Source organism: Cervus canadensis, chromosome 10 (assembly GCF_019320065.1).
Source record: "Cervus canadensis isolate Bull #8, Minnesota chromosome 10, ASM1932006v1, whole genome shotgun sequence".
NCBI lineage: Eukaryota > Metazoa > Chordata > Mammalia > Artiodactyla > Cervidae > Cervus > Cervus canadensis.
In genome coordinates, this window is record NC_057395.1 from 51230728 (window position 1) to 51254182 (window position 23455).

At 41.0% G+C, this 23455-nt stretch overlaps 1 protein-coding gene across 5 annotated transcripts in view; it reads right to left on the minus strand.

Moving 5' to 3' along the window:
- PTPRA (protein tyrosine phosphatase receptor type A) overlaps positions 1 to 23455 on the minus strand; it is a 164100-nt gene that overhangs the window by 35113 nt on the left and 105532 nt on the right. For 4 of the 5 annotated variants that reach the window (XM_043478397.1, XM_043478396.1, XM_043478395.1 and 1 more), the window contains 3 exons: positions 10368 to 10452; positions 9168 to 9241; positions 8825 to 8961 (listed from right to left, as the gene is read on the minus strand). In XM_043478397.1, the coding sequence (XP_043334332.1) occupies positions 8825 to 8961; positions 9168 to 9241; positions 10368 to 10452 (296 nt within the window). Of the gene's footprint in view, positions 1 to 123; positions 218 to 8824; positions 8962 to 9167; positions 9242 to 10367; positions 10453 to 23455 lie in introns of those variants that run through there. The other variant, XM_043478399.1, reaches the window with a different exon arrangement.

Below are 23455 nucleotides of genomic sequence, written 5' to 3' on the forward strand. Positions count from 1 at the left end.
CTGCTTCTGGGTTCTCTATTTTATTCTGCTGGTCAATCCATTTATTCCAGTGCCAATACAAAACTGTCTTACTTACTAAACTTTATAATAATTCTTTATATCTGGTAAGGCAGGTCTCCTCACCTTGTTCTTCTTCTTCAGGAATGTCTTGGCTATTCTTGAATCTTTTCTCCTCCATATATATTTTAGAATCAGCTTGTCAAGTTCCACAAAAAACCTGTTGGGATTTTTATTGGAATTGCATTGAATCTATATATCAGTTTGAGGAGAATTGACAACTTTACAATATTGAGCCTTCTAATCCATCGATCTTATCTCTTTCACTAATTAAGGCTTTTTCCTTTAATGTTTTCAAACATTTTTATAATTTTCTGCAAATATTTTATTAAATTTATTCCTAGGTACTTCACATTTTGGATGTTACTATAAATGATATCTTTTAAGAAGTATTAGACTTCCTGATTGTGGTTTTATGTATAGAAATGCATTAATTGTTATGCTATTTTTGTATATATCAACCTTGTTAAAATAACATTAATTCTAATAATTTATCTGGTGAATCTCTGAATTTCTCTGGAACAATAATTTCCTCTGTGGGAAAAAAACAAACAAAACTGATTTGTCTCTTTCTTTCCAATCCTTCGTACCTTTCATTTCTTTTCTTGCCTTACTGTGCTGTCTAATATCTCTAGTATAGTACTAAATCTCATTCACTTTAAGTTTGAATCCCCTTCCAAATACCCTGACTCCTCACCAGTGTCTGAACACTCTGTTGCGATGGGGATCCTATTACTTTCCAAGGCAGTTCTCCTTATCTTGGAACAGTTTGGTTTAGAAGGACTTAACACCTCGATATACAATTTGTTTCATTTTCCCCTTGTACTGACTACTGTAAAACCCAAGTGGTCAGTTGGTGTGTTCTCTGTCCCTTAGAAATCCTGAACCCCCAATTCCCTGCTGAAACCTCAATTCCAAAGCTCCTGACTGCTACTGATAACTTCTGTAGCCTTTGGCTTTGATTCATTTATTTAGAGACAATTCATCCATGTAGAGGCTATTCTGCTTCTGATTCACTCAGATGCCACACAGTTCTGTTACCATATTACACATAAATGTGTCTTTACTTGGAAATTCAAGAATTAAGCTGTCTCTACTAAAGATGCAGGGTCCTGACTGGGTTGGGGGTGGGGTGATTCACATTTCACAAATCACAGATTTTGACCACCTCACTGACCCTCCAGTTCTTTTCCTCACTTATCCCTTTCACCTCAGGAGCTAACTAAATTCTATCTATTTAATAAACCTTAAACATGCTTTAAAGAAAGCTGAGCACCGAAGATTTGACGCTTTTGAACTGTGGTGTTGGAGAAGACTCTTGAGAGTCCCCTGGACTGCAAGGAAATCCAACCAGTCCATCCTAAAGGAGATCAGTCATGGGTGTTCATTGCAAGGACTGATGCTGAAGCTGAAGCTCCAATACTTTGGCCACCTGATGCAAACAGCTGACTCAGTGGAAAAGACCCTGATGCTGGGAAAGATTGAGGGCAGGAGGAGAAGGGGACGACAGAGGATGAGATGGTTGGATGGCATCACTGACTCAATGGACATGAGTTTGGGTAAACTCTGGGAGTTGGTGATGGTCAGGAAGGCCTGGCAAGCTGTGGTTCATGGGGTTGCAAAGAGTCAGACACGACTGAGGGACTGGACTGAACTGAAACATGCTTTAGGGACCTCAATAAGTGGCTTTTCAAACTCTTGCTTTAAAAAAAAAAATCTGAATACTTCCTCCTGAGACAAATGCTGGTCAGTAAAAAAGTTCCAGCTTATAACTTTAGGACAAAGTTCCATTACCCATAACTTTCAACTGTGGTGGGGCTTCATAGAAATCAAAGGCCACACTCTCTGGTCTGTCAGATATCTGAAAACAGCTGTCATTTCCTATGCTTATTGTTTCTTCAGCTGTTCACCTCCATGGTCCAGTTTTTCTCTAAAACAAATTCCCACTTAATGTTATTCCTTTTCACAGAGACCACAAGACTCTTGGCACAGCTCATGCTGGGTACACCAACTCTTTATTCTACATGCTACACATCCATTAAAGCATAATGGATATTATGCTAAAGCTAATAAGCTTGAATAGCTTTATTTACTATATTAAAAAAATTTTTTAAAGTCTGCTTTTAAAAATATTATCTAAAACTATGCTTGCTGTAAAAGAAAGCCAAATAGTTCAGTAGAAAGTGGAAGTTCCCTATCATCTTTCTTATCTTCTACCCATTCTTGTAGGCAACCACTGATTACAGTTAACAGTGATCCTTCAGACTTAAAAAAATTAAATAAAATAAATAAAAGTGTTAACACACTCACACACAGACATACATATGGTTTTTAAAGGAGATTATACCATGCGAAGTCCCCACAATAGTGATTTTTTTCCCCATATTTGTCTATGTTGACATTTATTTTAATAGTACAGAATTTCATAATAGATGAGAGAAATCATTTAGCCACTCGGCTATCTAATAAATACTTTTCATTTTACTTTCTTTGCTATTGTAAGTAATGCTATAATGAACATCCTTATAAAAATACATGTGTGGTTTTTCTGTTAAGAGTCTCATAAATTAGGTCAGATAGTATAAGCATTTGAAATTTGGTTGATACTGCCAAATCATCCTCCCAAAGCTCTATCAACTTAAACTCCTCCTACCTGTGTGTAAGACTGTCTTTATCCCCATACCTCTGTCCATATTTGATATCAATCTTTGAAGATTTTCAAATCTAACAGGCCCCCCAAAATGGTTCATTTTAATCTGGATTTCCTGATTACTAGATATAGCTGAGTTTATTTTCCTATGTTTATAGACCATTTGCTTTTCTTCCCTGAACTGCCGATTTTTCTCCTGAAACGTTTACTTTTTTCTCATAGGTTTGGAGAAATCTCTATATGTTATGGAAAATTCTCTGTCTACCTGTGGCAAACAGTTTCTTCCAGCTGGCCACTTTTTTAAGGTGTCATTTTTAAGAGACACTTAACATTTTAATACATTTATTATCTTTCAATCTATTCCATTCGAGCTTCTGAATTTTGTGTTTTGTTTACAAAACACACTATGATTACAAGAATATTATTCTATGATAGTGAACACAAATTGGTGTGTTTGTCCTATGGTTATTTCTCCTCTTTCCTGTCAGGGCTGACCAATGCAAGCACAGTCACACCGTACCTACACTGTGCCACCTAGATTCTCTCTTCTAGGATTTTGAAACTCAGGAAGCAGCAGAGGCTTCCTTAGAGGGCCCAGAACCACCAAGACAGGATCTGCTCTGTCCAAGGGCTGGTTGTCTGTCTCATCTTTTGATTCTGCCAGCTTCCCCAGTATCTTCCCAATTGATGGTTTTAATTTTTTGCTTAATTGACATGACTTCTCTTGTTTTTAAACTCACTTAGCAGTTAGTAACAGAGGGTGGGGTTGTAAGTGAGAGACTGATGGGGGAAATGTGGGTGATGTGAACCTAATCACCAAGTTCAGATGAAGGGAAAGGAACTGTTAGTCAATTTTCATTATGACAAGAGCAAGCCACTAATACCTCGTGGCTCTACAACAGTTGTTTCAGTTACTGCCTTGCGATCACCTGGGATGTGTTCCAGCTGATGGTGAAGAAATTTAGGGAGAGGGGAGTCCCAATTCAAAGGAGGCGAGAGACACTGAAACCAAGTAATAGAATTATTCCTAACAATTTTAGACAACAAAACAAGAGAAAGACCAGCTCCAACATCAAATATTCATCTCCAAAGATAGCATAAAACTCAGGGCCCTTCTATGACTGTGCTATGTATTTGCTGAACCAAAAGTTAAGGTTTCAGAATTTTACTGATTGCCAATGGAATTCACATCTTTCCTTGGTTGGTCATGTGAAAGACAAGGCTTTCAATTATCTAGTGAGATAATTATCTCTTCAATTATCAAGTGAGATAATTGAAATGATGCAAAAATGAAACAGAACAGTTGGAGAAAACCAACTTCTAAAAATCTCTATTATGCTCTTCACTGCATCCTGCTTTCATGATGAAAACTGCCCCATAACCCAGCTCTCATTGTTCATGGATAATCAGGATGCAAGCATAACACAATCTGGAGGAAATATACATAAAGAAGGTAGAAAAGCAAAGAACTAACACTCAGAATAAACTGCAGGAATTCACTGAGTTGGATCTTCAAAAACCATCGGATTAACTGTTGATATAGATTTTGAGGACATTAGATCAAGGAAGGATCTAATTCTAATTTTTGAATAGGGCCAGATTTCTAGTTATGGCATGGTTAACTGAACTTCTGCAGTTAGTGTACCTGCTTAGGAAATTGACCACAATTCTAGTGGTGGAGTGGCCAGTGGGAACCTGGACTGAAAGCTGGGTTCAATGAAAAGCTAGAAAGCCCTTAGCACAAACTAGAGATCAGTGTTATAGGGGATCCAACAGGTTCAACCTTCTTTCTTACTGATATCTTCACCATGTCCTTAATGGGATCTATAATGCATGCCTTAATAGAGGGTGCACATTGGTGAGGAAAGCACCTGAATCTTTTAGAAGGAGGAACTGACACCAAAATGGGCTTCTTGATCCTAGTGAGATGAAAAAAGCTTCAGAGGCCACACCATGACCTCCAAAACAAATGCAAGCTGCTGGAGTAATAATCTCCCTTTATCAAAAAGCTAGGTCCGAGGCAAGTCACAGAGATCCTAGCTGCTATAGGAGACTTAAAAGTTGTGGGTAACAATGAGATAACCCATTTACATGTGTGAGTTTAGTGATGGCATGAAGCAAGTGCTCTGTAACTGCTAGTATTAACTATTCTGATGCTTCCTATTACTCCCCATGTAAGTTACCAAATAGATGAGATGACAGCTTTTAGGGACGTCAGTATAATAGCAAACACAAATCATGTGGAGCTGCAGACTGCAGTTGCTTTTCCATGTGTGCTCGCCTTCCTAAAGGTTAATACAACCCCTGGTACCTGGAATTTCACTATTAATAAGGCAGGTGTACTTATTTTTTCCTCTACGATGCAAAGACTACATGACGCAGTTCCCCTCCTCATGGCAGGAGCAGCTTTCAGTGATCAATCATCCTGACCTCTCTGCTGTGAGCTGGTTCATTGAGGTTTTGTCTTAGTTTCATAGGACATCACCCTGACAACTATGCTGGTAAGAAGCTAACAGAACTTGAAGAACAGGATATTATGTATCTTAGACGTACATGATAGACATAAAAATAAAAATATCGTGTCTTGCCACCTAGGCCAAGTTTTCTGAAAGTCAAAGGCCCATAGCACGTCACCGTCCTTGCCCCTGTGCCTCCAACCTCCGCCCACTTCAAGGAGGAGGAGTGATGCTTGCTGGGCCATTGCAGATTTTGGAGACAACACATCTCATGCTGGTGTCCTGCTCTGACTCATTTGTTGAGTGATCTGAAAAGAGAAGGCTTTCTAGCTGATCCAGGCCAGAGAAATGAATTCTGGTAGATTTTGGGGGCCCTAAGCGTCTCTGGGTAAAGCTGAGCAGGAGAACTGTAATGAAAAAACCTCAGAATTTGGGGACAAGATCCTGATCCTGTCAGCAACATCATGCTCCTAGTTTAGCATTGGGCTCTGGTAATGATGTAAGCCTGGCCATGGGACACTAGATATCCATGACTTTAACTGCTCATTATAAACTTAGTGTTGCTCAGTCGTTCAGTTGTGTCTCTTTGGCAACCCCGTGGACTATAGCCCACCAAGCTCCTCTGTCCATGGCATTTTCCGGGCAAGAATACTGGAGTGGGGGGACTTCCCTGGTAGTCAGTGGCTAAGATTCCACACTCCCAATGCAGGGAGCCTGGGTTTGATCCTGGTCAGGGGACAAGATCCCACATGCCACAATTAAGAGTTCCCACGCCACAGCTAAAAAGATCCTGCATGCTACAATGAAGATCAAATATTCTGCATGCTGCAACCAAGACCTGACACAGCCAAATAAAGCAAAATAAAAAAAGAACACTGGAGTGGGTTGCCATTTCCTTCTCCAGGGGATCTTCCTGATTCAGACACTGAACCCACGTCTCCTGCATTGGCAGGCTGATTCTTTACCACTGAGCCACCTGGGAAGCCCAAACTTAGTATTATGTAAGTCTATAAGCTCTAAATTGGGAAATGTCCAGAATTCAGCTGAAATTGATGTGTACAGAACACATGCCACACACCCACTCCTTCAATAGACTCCACTGACTTCCTGATGATACTAACAGTTGACTAAAGGAGAAAAAAGTCCAGCCTAGTGTACAAATGGCTCTGTGAGTCACGCTAGCCCATTCTGGAGGTAGACTGCTATGGGATAATCTACTTAGGTATCACTCTGAATAAAAGAGAAATTCACCTGGTGAACAGAACTTCAAGCAAGGTATCACACTATCCACTTCACTGGATATCAAGATCTAAGCTGACCCCTGGGTAGCAGATAACTGGGACAAGAAAGACAGGAAATAGATATTACGCTCCCTGTGTATGCTCACCAGATGGCACTCACTGCAAGAAGCCAAGAGATGCTGATCGGCTCTTTCCCTCACCACCCCAACTGCACATATGTGGCCACGGTGGCACAGCAACTGGCTGTCACAATACCTATCTGAACTTGCCTACTGTGCCTCTGAGGAACGCCACCTCTACCCAGATATTTGTTACGGGATCTCAGGGAATTATCTCCAAACAAAGAACTCATTTCACAGAAAAAATATGGCTACAAGGTTACATACTCATTACTCAGAAGTAGCTTACACCACAGTTACAAAACAACAGAATGCCTACTGGAGACCTAGCTATAGTGTTGAGGCTAGGGTGCTATCTTGTGGGATAAGGTGAAATGTTCTTAATCAACAACGAGTATTAAATGGTGGTGTTCTTCTAACAGCCAGAAAAAGGGGTCCAAGTTATTACTTAACTCTTCCATGGTAAATGGTCTTCTGCTTCACCTCTTGCTTCCCTCCCATCTATTCTCCAAATTGTAGCTAGTGATTTTCTCAGACTGTAACTCTGACCACATCACTCTCCACTCCAAGCCCTTTAGTGGTGGAGCAAATATGAGTGGTGACCTACCCACCCAATAATCATTCCTCTTTTCCTCCTTGCTACAAGAGCTCCCATTCTATGGGTTATCCACCCATCTACATGACACAGGAATAATATGGATTGGTCTCCACCAGCTGCAGTAAGTCTATTTCTCCCTTGCCTGTGACTAGTTTATGAAAGAATATGTAACCAGGTAAGTCCCCAGAAGCTTTTGGGAGAGTTTTCCTCACTAATAAAAGGAAACACACAGGAAGAAACACTCACCCTTTTCCCCCTGGAACTGTTTATCTCCATTTGTGCCTACAACTAGGGCAACCATTACTTTTGGCTGGGGGGGGCGGGGGGGGGTGCTGTGTTGCATGGTTTATGGGATCTTAGCTCCCCAACCAAGGACTGAACCCAGGCCCTCAGCACAGAACATGCAGTGTCCTAATCATTGGATCACCAGGGAATTCCCGGGGAAGCCATTTTGGCATCATGAGGGGACCCAGCCAAAGAAAGAGGGCTGACACATGGCTGAGTGGAAAGGTATAAATGAGACTGAGAGTTCAGCAATGCCCAGGCTGATGAATTAGCCAATTCTGGAAAGTTCAGCAATGCCCAGGTTGATGAATTAGCCAATTCTGGAACTGTTTTTGTGTCCTCAAATCCACTTCCGTCTCCCTAATCATTACCACTTTACATCCATCTGATCAGCACCTCTGGTCTAACTGTTGCAGCCCCTAACTGTATTTCCTGTTTCTATCCTGGTCTCCCCATTTTCTTTTCTATCCTGGCTATTCCCTAACCACCAGTCTGAGTCATTTTTTTCAAAATATAAACCTGGCTGGTCTGTGGCTTTCCACCTCCCTCATGACAGTCTACAGGATCTACAGTCTGGCTCAGTCTTCTACATTTTCATCTCCCTCAAGTCTCTGCCTTTCAGCCACTCACAGCTTTCATTATTCTTTGAATGTGTCTTCCCTCACCCACCGTCACTACCGACAGATTGATTCTGATATTCCCAGTACCTGGAATGTTCCCCATCTGCCTTTCCCCAATGCCCTTGCCTATGAGTGGGTCTCAATTAAAACATTGTTTTTTTTTTTAAAGTAAATTCTGAATTAGTGGACTGGGATCAGCAACTGGTAGATTCACAAACATGGTCTGCTTTCTTGAGGGAGTTATAAAACATACAAATGTAAATGCTACCCAAGATGAGGCCTGTGCCCTGCAATCTGCCATGGTCCTCATTTTCCACAATTACTTCCTCCTATTGTCTACTCAAGATACCCTGGGAGCCCTTGGCTCTAGACTCTAAAGGCTATACCTCTTAATATAGGTTCCCATGCCTCAGCACTAGTTCTTCATGTCCTCCAGTTCTTCATGTTCTATACTCTGTTTGAACTTACACACCAAGTTCCCTGAATGCAGGGACTATCTGCTTTTGCTCCCCTTGAAAAACCCTGGCACCTCACATATGTTAGATTCTGGATAAGTAAACAAAAGTAACAGACGCAATGATGAATGAATGGATAGATGGGTAGATGAGGGAGGCAAGGCAATTTTTTTTTTTTTCATTTCCTGTCCATGATCACATAGGAAAGAAGTCAGATGAACCTGGTAAAAATTTCACACCTCTGAACCCATTAGAAACCTGTTTTCTACCCCATCACTCAAAAGGCTTGACCTTAGGTCTGCCTTTCTCCCTGCTGACACACCAGCCTCAGCAAAGAACTCACGTTGAATTCCTCTCTGAAGAGCTTATTGTCATCAGCCATTCTCCGGTTAATCTCCTCTTCCAGCTTGTCCACAGGCAGGGGCGGATACTTCCTGTTGGTGCTTGGGGACCTGGCCAGAAGTGGTACGCTCTGGGGTTCTGCAGTGCATAAGGGGGAAGGTTGGTCAGGTGCCTTTGGGACACAGCCTTTCTCTGGAGACCAAATTATGGGCTTGAGCTTATGGGCCAGGCATTAAACACTAGTGCTGCTCTCAGTTCTTTTTTTCTTTTAGGATAGGGAAACTCCTATTTTCTTGATTTTTCTTCTCCATGAAAGTCCCCCATGTCATTCAGGGGTGTCTTACCCACATCCTCAGTGCGGCCATTGGATAAGCGGAAAGAATTGGAATGGCTCCCAGCTTGCTTGTATTTCTTAAACCTAATGAGAAAATGTTCACAGTGAAACACTAAGCATGGAGTCAGAGAGACCAATCACCGGTTTGTAGTTCCACTTATCAATTCAGCCTTTACACACTGAGGCAGCTCCAGTGGAGATGGAGCACCTCGGTGTGCTCCTGCTGAGCACACTACAATTCAACCCAGGAGACCCCACAGGATGTTCTCGTTGGAATGGCTCCTCTGCACAGTTCCAGTTCCAGGATTTGCTGCAAATCACAGGTAGAGACACTGGGTAGGATATGTGGGTATAATAAAGTGGAGGGAGATAAAAGAGTATCAAACAAAAACCCTGGTACTTTCTGGGTGTAATAAGAGAGAAACTCAGAGCTTCAGACTTGTTGGCACAGGTCTGGCCACAAGTCTCCTCCAGAAAGATAGGAGACACAAGACAAACTATAGGGGTGTACGCGGTTCCCCTCTCTTTATCCATACAGAAGAACAGAGGGAGCCCAGAGCAGCTTAAGCCAAAAATAAGGACAGAGTTAAACTCAGTCAGGGCAGGGACTCCAGTAGGAAAAGAACAAATGTACCTCCCACTTCCCTCCCTTGGGTTTCCCTTCCTGGCTTTTGCTCCCTGTTTGAGGAGTATCATCTAGAAGACCCTGGAAGAAAGTCAGGAAGAGGAACCCTGTTGCTTACATGGTTCCGTTCAGCATGCTGAGTCAGGGGCCCTAGAGGGGTTTGGGGTCAAAGCCCCAACAAGAAATAAAGTAGACCTTTACTGAACACATAATTTCCACTGGGGTGCTTTCAGGGGTTGTTTCAATAGGGCTAGATCTGAAGACCTTAAAATGCCGATCAGTAACAACAGACTGTGGCATCTTCCCTCAAGCTCTAAACCACAGTCCTGGGCTTTAGGATGAACTGGAGTTGAAGGACTGGACTTGGGACAGATGGAAGCAAAAGGAAGGGGCTGGGTTTTAAGACTATATAAAATTTTAAAAACATTTTTAAGCAGAATTTTAATCTTAGGAACGCTACCATGAGTCATTCCCTCTATCCCATTCATTGTCCTTATCCTACTGTCTTTTGGACTTGTGGGCTTATCCAGAACCGGGGGTACTGAAACAGAGTCCACAAGAATGCAGAAGCATCAGCATGCTCACCTTAACATGTACAAAACTATGATAATAAACACGATCACTAGCAGAGAGGACAGGGCCACCATCACTGCAATAATTGGCGTCTCATCTGAAATCAAGAGAACAAAACATGTTGTTAACCACTGTAGGTAATGGAAGGCTTGAGTCTGCTGCTCAGGGAAACACTCAGATGAGGAAGAACAACTCTTCCAAATGCTTATGTATTGACAGATGGCTGGGCACGGGGAGGAAAAGAGGGAGAAAAGAAAAGAGTGCCAGCCCAGGGTTACTGGGTGAAGAGGAGGGTAGAGCAGGGTAAAGGCCTAGGGTGACATGCCCACCCGACCTGACTTATCATATGTTATGTTTAGTCTCCGTTTTCCTACATTAGAATGAAAGTTCTTTGAAGGCAGAGACTGCTTCTTTCATTGCTACAGAGCCTAAGACAAAACCAGCGCTCCGCATGTAAGAAATACTCAAATATTTTAAAGCATGAACACATCCAATCCTGATAGCAAGCTGGGGTTTAGGCCCAACAGTGTACTTTCTCCCAGGCTCAGTGGGCTCCATGAAGATGGGAGAGAAAGGAAAAAGGACAATTTTCCTACCATAAATGCAAATAGTTTCCTGGAACAGAGAATATTGTTCCTGATTAAAGCAAGGAGACATTATTGGATCTTTAAGCACTGTGTGTCTAAAACTGCTGGTTATTCTTTTCTACCTCTTTCCACAGTCATCGTTTTCTACCTCTTTCCACCAGGACCCCAACTACAGCAACATCTGGCCTGGAGGAGATACAGAAACTCTGCCCCCCATTCCACAGGGCCTGGCTTCCTTTCCACCCATAATGAGCCTCACCCTCCTCCTGCACTTTCATGCCCCTGCCATGAACTACATGACCAGCATGAATTTGTAACTATCTTCACCATTTTCCATCTTTTCTAGCAGTATCACTTTCTGCCCTCTGCAGCAGATCCCTCCATGTAAAAGTCAATCCTGTCACATGTGGTCTGTATTACATCTGTTACTGTCACCTCAAATATCTGTCTTCTTGATCTCATTGATCTTCTTCCTACCACCAACAGCCAGTCCCATGTCTCTCTTCACAGTTAGCTTCTCACAACAGTTATCTTATAAAACAGTTGTCTTCTCTAACCTCTTACCTCTGGGTACTCCACACTGTTTTGCTCTGACACCTACCCTGAGTGCACCCTTTAAATTCCTCATGAAGGACACCAACAAATAGCATGTTGCCGAATCCAACGGAAACATTCCCACCCTCATCTGATTCAACCTCTTACTAGCATTCATCCAAAAAATACTTATGGACCCACACTGTATGCCAGACACTGTTCCATTCACTGGGAATAGAGAAGTGATTAAACAGACAACTGACAAGAGAGCTGACATTCTGGGGGAAGAAGGAGAAAACTGATCATAAACAATTTCAGAGATAAGATACATGATAAAAAGAAGGGTAAGGGAATACAGAGTGATGGGCTTTGGGAGAGGGCAGTGGCTGGCTAAATTAGAGTAGTCTTGGAAGGTCTGAAGTAGTTATACTGAGCAGAGGTGTAAATAATGTGAAGAAGTGTATCATAAAAAGGTCTGTGCAAAGAGCTTTCTAGGCCCAGGGACTAGTGAGCGTAAGAGTCCTTAACAGTTTGGTGGGTTCAAGAAAGAGCACAAAGACCAGTTTTGGTACAAGATGTGGCTAGAGAGGTGGGCAGGAATGAGAAGACTTTGCACTCCATGGTAATGAGTGTGGATTTAATTCTGAATGTGATGAGAAACACTATGCGACTGGAGGGGTTTGAACAGGGGAGATATATAAACAGACTTACATTCTTAAAAAGATCAGGTAGTCAAACTAACTTGTAAGTAGCAGTGTTAATGCAGGAGGTAACCCAGGAGAATGTGGTGTCATGAAAGCCAAGAAGAGTTTTTCAAGATGGTGGGAGTAATCAACTCAGTCAAATACTATAGACAGATTAAGTAGTATGAAAACAGAGAAGTGAAACTTAATTTGACAAGAGGGCAGTTATTGGTAACCTTTTCAAAAGACTGGTTTCAGTTAAGTTATTGAGAAAGCCCAAATGGAATGAAATAAAGATGGAAAGAAAAGACAGTGAGACACCGATTCCTTATCTGAGGTGAGGACGTTCATCATCAAGAGATGCAGAGAAAAGCAGCAGCTGGAGGCAGAGGCAGGATGGAAAGTTTGTCTGTTTTTAAAGAGATGGGAAATATCATAGCATGCTTCTTCGTTGATGGCAGTTTTCAAACATACCCTGGTATGTGAATCTCATATTAAAATGAGCACTCAAACTGGCTGACTATTCCCTCCTTTTTGAAGAACTTTCTTCTCTTCAGTTTCCACGAGAAACTTCTTCTTTCTGTCCCTTGGCTGCTTCATATCTTCCCTTATCAGTTGTTCCTTTTCTCACACAGAACTTTAAATGTCTGATTTACTCAGGGCTTTGTCCTTGGCACTCTTCTCAATACTCATCCAGTTGATCAGATCAGGCTGGAAGCTCAAGTTATATGCTAGCAATTTCCACATCTGCACTGCTTGGTCAGACTTTTCTTCAAACTTTTCTGAAACGATCTTACCTCTACTTTAAATTTCACAGGCAATGCCACCTTCCTGCATTTAAAAAAATTTCCTTCACCAGTAACTCAGTAGTTAGCACTGCCATCCATCCACCCTATTGTTCACCTAAGAAATGTAAGAATTCCCTTAATTTCTTCCTTAGGCTTATCTTCTATATGCAACTCAGCTGCAAGTAATATTTTATTTGTTTTTAAAAATAGTCTCTCATCGTATTTTTTGGGCTGCGTTGTGTCTTAGTTGTGGGGCGTGGGCTTAGTTGCTCTGTGGCATGCGGGATCTTCATTCCCTGACCAGGGATTGAACCTCCGTCCCTTGCATTGCAAGACAGATTTTAAACCACTGGATCACCAGGGAAGTCCCTGCAAGTAATGTCTTGGTACTAAAACCAACACCTCAAATTTGTCTGCCTTTTTTCCCTTCTGTTGCTATCACTCTAGTCTAAATCTTTGTCCTTTCTCATCTGAATCACAATAAGCCACTGTCCCTTGCCAGTCCATTTTCCACAAAGCAGGGACAGTGATCTTGAAGAAAGCAAATCAGATCATAGTCTCCACTTACGTAAAACCTTCCAAGGTTTCCCAGGCCTTTAGACTAAAATCTAATATCCTTACCTTGGCCCGTAACAACCTCCCCCATTTAGCCCCTGCTTTTTCTGTCTTCTCCACTCTTTCATTGCTCACTAAACTTCAGTCATTGGCAGCCTTCCATGCTGGGTTCACTTTTTCCTTGGGCCTTTGAACCCTATTCCTTCTGCTGTATTTAGCGTTCCTCCATTCTTGACCTGGCTAACTCCTAGTCATTTGAAAAGACCCTGGTGCTGGGAAAGACTGAAGGCAGAAGGGGACAACAAAGGATGAGATGATGGCATCACCGCCTCAATGGACAGGAGTTTGAGTAAATTTTGGGAGTTGGTGATGGACAGGGAGGCCTGGAGTACTGCAGTCCATGAGGTCGCAAAGAGTCGGACATGACTGAGTGACTGAACTAAACTGAACTCCCTAGTCATTCAGTTCTCATTTCAAGTATTACTTTTTCCAGAGAGGTCTTTTCTGACTTAATATTAAATTAGGTAAGTCTTAGTTTCCCTATCTCTAAAATTAGTTATTCTAAAGATTAAATGAGATTATCCACGTAAAGTTCTTGGCACAGTTACTTGCACACAATTACATACACAGTCAATGTTAGCTATTTTTTTTTTATTTGCACAGAACACTATTATTTCCTTTGAAAATACCCCTCACATTCAGTATTTATTTGAGTAAAGTTGATTATGAGTATCCCTCCTTTATACCCTAAATTCCATAAAGGCAAGGATTATATACTTGCTTTGCTTCTCACCATATGCTTAACACCTAGCACAGAATTTCACACATAGTGGGTGCTGAACAAACACTAGATGGACTACACTGAGTGAATGAATAAAAGAATTAATGACTTATCACCATATTATGTCTCAGTTCAATGCCAATCACAGAGGGCTGTATATCAGGTATTAAAAGAAGGTAATTAGAAGACATCTGGCTCAAGATAAGTGGGCTGAATCCACAATTTTATTTTTTTCTCTTGCCAAAAGGACACTGAAATGATAGAAGAAATAGAGTGGCATCAGTAGACCAGAAACTTTGAGGGATTTGTGGAAGACAAAGCAGATGGAATTAGACTGCTAAAGAGATGAGAGCTAAAGAAACTCCAGTTGAGAGGTAGTACTAGTTCTACCAACCTGGGCCGAGAAACACCTCAAACTCAGAGTCAACCAGGACTAGGGATAAAAGTAGGCTCTGAGGTAGCAGGGTATTTAACCAAAGGCTCACCAACCACAGCTTGTCGGTATCTAATCCTGGTTCAGTTGGAAAAACAGTGCTCTATACAGAAAGGAAGTGTGCTGATGGCTCCTTTATTAAATATATATAAAAAAATAGAAGCTCCATATATATTTTATACCTTATTATGGAAAACTTGCAAACTCCCACAGGGGAAAAGAGAACACTACAATAAATCCCTATGCACTTATCTTTTCACTGCAACAGTATCATCACATGCCAGTTTTTTCATCTTTACTAGGCCTGGGTTTCTCAGCTGCACACTAATTAACACTGTGGGATAACTAATTCTCTGTTGTAAGGGGTTGTCGTGTGCACCATAGGATGTTTAACAACATCTCTGGTCTCTAGCTACTAGATGCCAGTAGAAAACCCTTAATTGTGATGACCAAAATCAGCTTCTGTGGTTAAGTCGCTAAGTCATGTCCTACTCTTTGTGATCCCATGGACTGTAGTCTGCCGGGCTCCTCTGTCCATGGGATTTTCCAGGCAAGAATACTGGAGTGGGTTGCCATTTCCTTCTCCAGGGAACCTTCCTGACCCGGGGTTGAACATGGGCCTCCTGCACTGCAGGTGGACTCTTTAACAACTGAACCACCAGGGGAAGCCCAAAAATCACCATCAGACGTTGCCAAGTGTTTTCTAGGGGAAAAGTCACCCTGAACTGAGAACCACTGGTCTATACCCGTTGCATATATTAAGGCAAATCTGAGACATATCATTTCAACTGTAGTTACTTCAGTATACATCACTAAAAGATAAGAATTCTTAACATATTCACAATGCCATTACCCTACTGTGAGCACATTCCAATCCCCTCAGTGCTCCAGAGCAAAGTTCAACCAGAGTCCTACAGGAGACTGTCACAAACATCAAGGACAGAAGAGGTAATATAAAAAATAGGGTAAAAAAAAAAAAAATAGGGTAAATCTTCAAAGTATACTGCAATTTGTGCAAGAGGACCCTGTATCAATTTAAAATAGCCACTATAAAATGAGGAGCAATCTCACACTTATCAGGATGGCTATTACAAAAGGTCCTAGAAAAGTGTTGGCTAGCATTGGTAGAAAAGTAAAAATGGTGTAGCTGCTGTGGAAAACAGTATGGCAATTCTAAAAGAAATAGAATTACCTTATGATTCAGCAATTCCACTTTCGGGTATATGCTCAAAAGAATATCCATGTTCGTAACAGCATTAGTCACAATAGCTAAAGTGTAGAAGCAACTAAATGTCCTCTGACAGATGAATGGATAAGCAAAATGTGGCATACGTATACAATGAAATATTTTTAGCCTTAAAAAGTAAGGAAACATATGTTACATTATAGGGATGAATCTTGAAGACACTAAGCTAAGTGAGTAAGTTAGTCACAAAAGGACAGATGCGGTATGAGCTCACTTACATGAGGTACCCAGAGCAGTGCAATTCACAGAAAGTAAGTTTCAGGTGTATGGGATGATGATCTGACTTACATCATGAAACAATTATCACAGTAAATTTAGGGAACATCCATGATTTATACGGACACAAATTAAATATATAGAAAAAAATTTTTTCTTGCAATGAGAACACTTAGAATTTATTCTCTTAACTTTTGTATTTAACATACAGTAGTGCTACTTATAAGCAATAGATAGAACCAGATCAGGTGCAACGGATTGGTTTCAAATTGGGAAAGGAGTACGTCAAGGCTGTATATTGTCACCATGATTATTTAACTTATATGCAGAGTATATCATGTGAAATGCTGGGATGGATGAGTCATAAGCTGGAGTCAAGACTACCAGGAGAAATATCAACAACCTCAAACACGAAGATAACACCACCCTAATGGTATAAAGTGAAGAGGAACTAAAGAGCCTCTTGATGAAACTTAAAGAGGAGAGTGAAAAAGCTGGCTTAAAACTCAACATTAAAAAAACTAAGATCATGACATCCAGTCCCATTACTTCATGGCAAATAGATGGGGAAAAAAATGGAAACAGTGGCAGATTTTATTTTCTTGGGCTCCAAAATCATTGCAGACAGTGACTGCAGCCATGAAGTTAAAAGATACTTGCTCCTTGGAAGAAAAGCTACCGCAAACCTAGACAGCATATTCAAAAGCAGAGACATCACTTTGCCAAAAAAGGTCTGTATAGTCAAAGCTATGGCTTTTCTAGTAGTCATGCATAGATGTGAGAGTTGGACCATAAAGAAGGTTAAGTGCCAAAGAACTGATGCTTTCTAACTGTGGTGCTAGAGAAGATTCCTGAGAATCCCTTGGACAGCAAGGAGATGGAACCAGTCAATTCTAAAAGAAATCAACCATGAATATTCATTGGAAGGACTGTTGCTAAAGCTCTAATACTTTGGCCACCTGATGTGAAGAGCTGACTCATCGGCAAAGACCCTGATGCTGGGAAAGACTGAAGGCAAAAGGAGAAGGGGGCAATAGAGGATGAGATGGTTGAATGGAATCACTGACTCAATAGACACAAGTCTGAGCAAATTCCAGGAGATAGTGAAGGACAGGCAAGCCTGGCAGGCTGCAGCCCATGGGTTCACAAAGAGTTGGACAAAACTTAGTGACTGAACGACAATAACAAGTGCTCATTATGTACATCCCTAGAACTAACTGCCTTTATCCAATTCCTCCTCCCCCTACTCCCCACCTCTGGTAACCAAAATCTGATCTCTTTTTCTATGAGTTTGCTGGAAAAACATTTTCTCTCCCAAGCTTTCAGGCCAGAACAGTCCTCTATCATTAAAGTCAGATTTTACCTCTTGACATCTGAATTATACCCATGTTTTTTAAAATACAGTTAAAGACAATACAGATAGTAAAGATGTCCCAGCCCTGTGTGAGGGAAGGAGACTCAGATCTATTAATAAAAGAGGAGAGAATTTACAGCTCCCTATATCAAATCTCAGACTTGGAGACAGGCTCATAATCCAGTCACCATACTAGGAAAAGCTCCTCCCAAACCGGAAAGACTCATCATCTCATTGTGCTTATTAGCCTTGTCCTGGTCTGGGCTCTCTGGAGATATGTCCTTATATGATGCAGCCATGGCAGGAACGGTGGCCCATTCCCTGCCACTCCCACCCCAACACCCCACTCCCCAACCGTCCATTCTAGCAGAAGTTCAGCATTTAAAGGGCAGCATTTTAAAAGTACTAAAACAGACCACAGTTGTCTATTTGCTTACACTCCGTTTCCAAGAAAACAAAGGGCATAGAATTCAAAGGGCTCATAAATGGCAACCCACTCCAGTATTCTTGCCTGCAGAATCCCTTGGTCGGAGGAGCCTGGCAGGTTACAGTCCATGGGGTCACAAAAGAGTTGGACATGACTGAAGCGACTGAGCATACGTAGACAAGTGAATCATCCAAGGTCTTGATCCTTGTTCAACTGCAACATAACCAGTGAAGTAAAGGCCATACTCCTCTAGCCTCAACTCCTAAGGCCCAATTTTTTGTCTTGTCTTCATACTTTTTGGCAGAAATATTTAACTCTCAAAGGCACCATCGTTTTAAGAGCTTCTTCATAGGTTGTAAAGTGCTCTAAAAACACTGAAAGTCATCAAGTTGCCTCAAGTGCCCAAACCTCCGGGGTGAACCTAATCACTGTTGTCTTGGGCCAAATAACCATTTGGAAGCCTTAATTTCTATTACTCATCCATCTTCCCTAAGGCCTCTGGAGTTAGCTTTCTTAAACAATAATCTGACCATCTTCCTTCCTTCCATCACATCACCAGGAGACACCCTGAGCTCAATGCACCACTAAGGCTGCCTCCTACCACTTCTTACCTCATGCAAGTTAACCACGCACAGTTCCTCAAACACATGACTGGCTTTTTCATGTCTCCTCGCTTTTACCCTATCTCATGCACCCTCGTTTTCCTCAGTTACTGTATTAATTTAAACTGCTCAAAACTCACCATCATGCCTCCTTCCCACTCCCCATGTACAGTGAGCCTTTTAAGCTCTCCTCATAGCACTTTGTATGGTATATCCAATAGTATGTAGCTGAGTAGGCTCTGATTCTTGGAGTTCACATGCTTCTTCCATGAGACAGGGAACACTGCCCGCCCACAGAATCTTCAGCATCTCATAGGTGCTGAGTGAATACATTATTAAAGGTGCTTACAGAAAACCACTTGGCTTCCCTGGCAGCTCATCAGTAAAGAATTTGCCTGCAATGCCGGAGACCCGGGTTCCATCCCTGGGTCAGGAAAACTCCCTGGAGAAGGAAATTGCAACCCACTCCAGTATTCTTGCCTGGGAAATCCCATGGACAGAGGGCCCTGGTGGGCAAGAGTCAGACACGACAGAGTGACTAAACCACCAAAACAGAAAGCCATTATAAACGAAGTTCACTTAATGTCACATACTATGATAATCTCAAGATATCTCTTTAACAAGAATGTCAGCCCCTTTCTAGATTCCAACTCTAGAAAAGAATCGAAAGAGAAAGCCAAGGGGAGCAGGTGATCTGATCTGAGAGCTGAGAAACTTTAAGGAGCCTCTCTAGGATGCAACAGAATGTTTATCCTGCCTGGTTGTAGAACTCTGTAGCTCAGGAACTCCTTCACAAATACTAACTGGGTACTATTCCAGATCTAAAAAAAAAACAAAAAAAAACAAAACAAAACTCAAGTTATATAAATGATTACATTTAAAATAATTTATGGTTAGAAAAATTTTAGCATGTACTCTTGCTATCTAACAAATATCAGTTATAAGGTCTTAGATCCCTTGGACGAGAGCATGGCAATCCACTCCAGTATTCTTGCCTGGAGAATCCCCATAGATAGAGGAGTCTGATGGGCTATAGTCCACGAGGTTGCAAACAGTCGGACACGACTGAGTACTAAGTACACAGCACATTAAAAAGTAAGATGAGACAAGTTTATGCAGAATTTTGTTTTAAAAGATACAGGACAGAGGATGACCTAATGTCTACAGTTGTGGTAGTAAGCTGCAGTGTGACCCTGCCTTGGGATACTGTGGAACACCCTTGTTCCCACAATTCTGACTGCATGGCTGAGATTCCTGATCCTTTAGTCATCCATCTAAGTAAGAGTAACAGAGTGGCAGTGGTAGTAGGAGTTGCTGAGCAACTGCTATATGCCCACGCAGCACTAGTTTAATGTCACTTCATTTCTCACGACAACCCCGTGGACGAAATTTTGTTCCCATCCTATCTTGCAAATGGCAAAAGATGACAGAGGAGTTAAAGTACCTACCCCCACCCCTGCCATAAGTGGTAGTCAATATGCAAATTCAGATGATCTAGCTCCAGAGCCCACACAGACTAATACCTCTGCTCTGATACCACGGCATCTTATTTCTCACCCCCTACCCAATACTCCTGCCATCACTGCCTCACAGGTACATGAAATCTCTGTCTCAGAGTCCCCTAGAACAAAACTAATAAAATTGGGATTTCAAACTAGCAATGACTAAATAACAACTGGAGAGTATACTCATGACCACTGTACTTTGGTAGATAACGCTAGAATTAGGTTTAACACATTACTGTATATTACACAAATCATCCAGTCACACAAACTAACACCAGTGAAAATGTTTTAAAAGAAAAGCTTGTTACAAAAGAACAAATGTTATGATTCCACTTAAATAAGGTACATAGAACAGACAAATTTATAGAGATAAAAAGTATATTAGTGGTTACCAGGGGCTAGGGGAAGAAGAGACATGGAGTTACTGCTTAACGCGCTACAGAGTTTTAGTCTGAGATGATTAAAAAAAAATTCTGGGGACAGATGGTAGTGATGATTGCATAACAATGTGAATGTACTTAATGCCACTAACTATGTGGTTAAAATGGTAAATCTTATATATTTCAAAATTAGGAAAAGGCTGGCTCCACCAAAATAATTTGGAATACATTTAATAAATAATACACATGAGAAAGTAATTACTGAGTTGGCCAAAAAGTTTGTTTGGTTTTTTTGGTAAGATGGCTTTAGTAGTGCTCAGTTGTCTTTAACTTCATTTGAAACAATTTTGTTAAGACTGTATTGTGACAGCTGTCATGTCAGCGTGTATTTTTTTAGTATCAAAATTGGTGAATTTTTGTGTAGATATTTTAATACTGAAGATGGAAGGAAAAAAGCAACATTTTCAACATATTATACTTATTATTTCAAGAAAGGTAAAAATGCCACTGAAACACAAAGAAAGATTTGTGCAGTGTTTGGAGAAGGTGCTATGACTGATCAAACATGTCGAAAGTGGTTTGCGAAGTTTCATGTCGGAGATTTCTCGATGGACGATGCTTGATGGTCAAGAAGACCAGTTGAAGATGATAGTGATCGAGAGACATAATATTATACCACATGGAAGATAGCTGACATAGTAAAAATATCCAAATCAAGTGTTGAAAATCATCTGTACCAGCTTGGTTATGCTAATTGCTTTGATGTTTGGGTTCCACATAAGTTACGCGGAAAAAAGCCTTCTTGACTGTATATTCACATGTGATTCTCTACTGAGACGTAATGAAAATGTTCCATTTTTAAAACAAATTGTGTCAGGTGATGAAAAGTGGATACTGTACAATAATGTGGAACAGAAGTGACTGTGGAGCAAGCGAAATGAACCATTACCAATCACACCAAAGGCTGGTCTTCATCCAAACAACGTAATGTGGCGTACATGGTGGATTGGAAGGGAGTACTCCATTATGAGCTCCTTCCAGAAAAACGATTAATTCCAACAAGTATGGCTTCAGATTAGACCAACTGAAAGCAGCACTCAACAAAAACCGTCTGGAATTAGTCAACAGAAAAAGCAAAACCTTCCATCAGGATAACACAAGACCACATGTTTCTTTGATGGCCAAAACTGTTATAGCTTGGCTGGGAAGTTCTGATTCATCCACTGTATTCATCAGACATTGCACCTTCAGATTTCCATTTATTTTGGTCTTTACAAAATTCTCTTAATGGAAGAAATTTCAATTCCCTGAAAGACTATAAAAGGCACCTGACAGTTCTTTGCTCAAAAAGATAAAAGTCTGGGCAAGATGGAATTATGAAACTGTCTGAAAAATGGCAGAAGACAGTGAAACAAAACAGTGAATATGTGGATCAGTAAAGTTCTTGGTAAAAATGAAAAATATGTCTTTTATTTTTACTTAAAAACTGAAGGAACTTTCTGGCCCACTAAACAGCTTCTTCAACTTTGAAAGAAAGGAAGCAAAGCAGCTTGCCTCCCTTCCTCTCTTTTTATTTTTTTATGCTCTGTCAATTAAAACACCAGCTCTTGCTGTTTAAAAACATATCAAAGATCAATACATAAAAATTTATAACCCTTAATCACCTACATAAGACATCATTTGCTTAGCAAACCCGACATAATACAGATACTTCAAAACAAGAGCCTCATTTGTCAAAAAGCACTTGGCTTTAAAATTAGAATGTGATATCAAAATTTATAGTAATACTTCTAAATCATCATTACATATGAGGCTGAGACTATGTATGCATCTTTGTTTTCCTATTTGGTTAAAGGCAGTTACACAAAATTATTTTTTAAACTTAAAACATTTATTACATTGTTGTTCAGTCGTCCAGTCGGGTCCAGCTCTTTGAGACCCTAAGGACTGTAGGATATCAGGCTTCCCTATCCTTCCCCATCTCCCAGAGCTTGCTCAAACTCATGTCCATTGGGTCGGTGAGGCCATCTAACCATCTCATTCTCTGTCGTTCCCTTCTCCTCCTGCCTTCAGTCTTTCCCAGAATCAGGGTCTTTTCTAATGAGTTGGCTCTTCGCATCAGGTGGCCAAAGTAATGGAGCTTCAGCATTAGTCCTTCCAATGAATATTCAGGACTGATTTCCTTTAGGATGGACTGGTTTGATCTTCTTGCAGTCCAAGGGACTCTCCAACACCACAGTTCAAAAGCATCAGTTCTTCAGCACTTAGTCTTCTTTATGGTCCAACTCTTATATCCATACATGACGACTGGAAAAACCATAGCTTTGACTAGATGGACCTTTAGCGTGTCACAATTAGCAATAATCTAGATAATTAAAGTAATTTATTTCTTTTTAATCAGAGTAATGAAATCCATATTAGTCAGGTAGATATAACAGGGATAGTATCTGGGGCAAGAAAAAGGCTGAAGAGTAAGAAAAGAAAGTGAAAGTGTTAGTCACTTGGTTGTGACTCTTTGTGAACCCACAGACTGTAGCCTGTCTGGCTCCTGTGTCTGTGGAATTCTCCAGGCAAGAATGCTGGAGTGGGTTGTTACTTCCTTCTCCAGGGGATTGTTCCTACCTGGGGATCAAACCCAGGTCTCCCACATTGCGGGCAGATTCTTAACCGTCTGAGTCACCAAAATACACACTAATTAGGAAGCAGGAAGGAATCACAGATCTTATGTTTCATTTTGAAGCCTACCTCTTTGACTTTTGATTTTACTGTAAGATTGCTTAAAAGAGCAGTTTTAGGGAACAAATTCAAGTATATATTGCAACATAAATCTAATTAAGTTCTACATTTGATAGTGAGACTCCAGTAACTGAAAGTGAATAACAAGGGCACTGCATTAGTCAAACCAAGTTCCCCAGTTTAAGAAAGCAAGAGCTGGAAAATCAAGCAAAATCTGTACATAATATGGTAACACTTCATTGTTCCTCACCAAACACAGTGGTAGACAGGCAA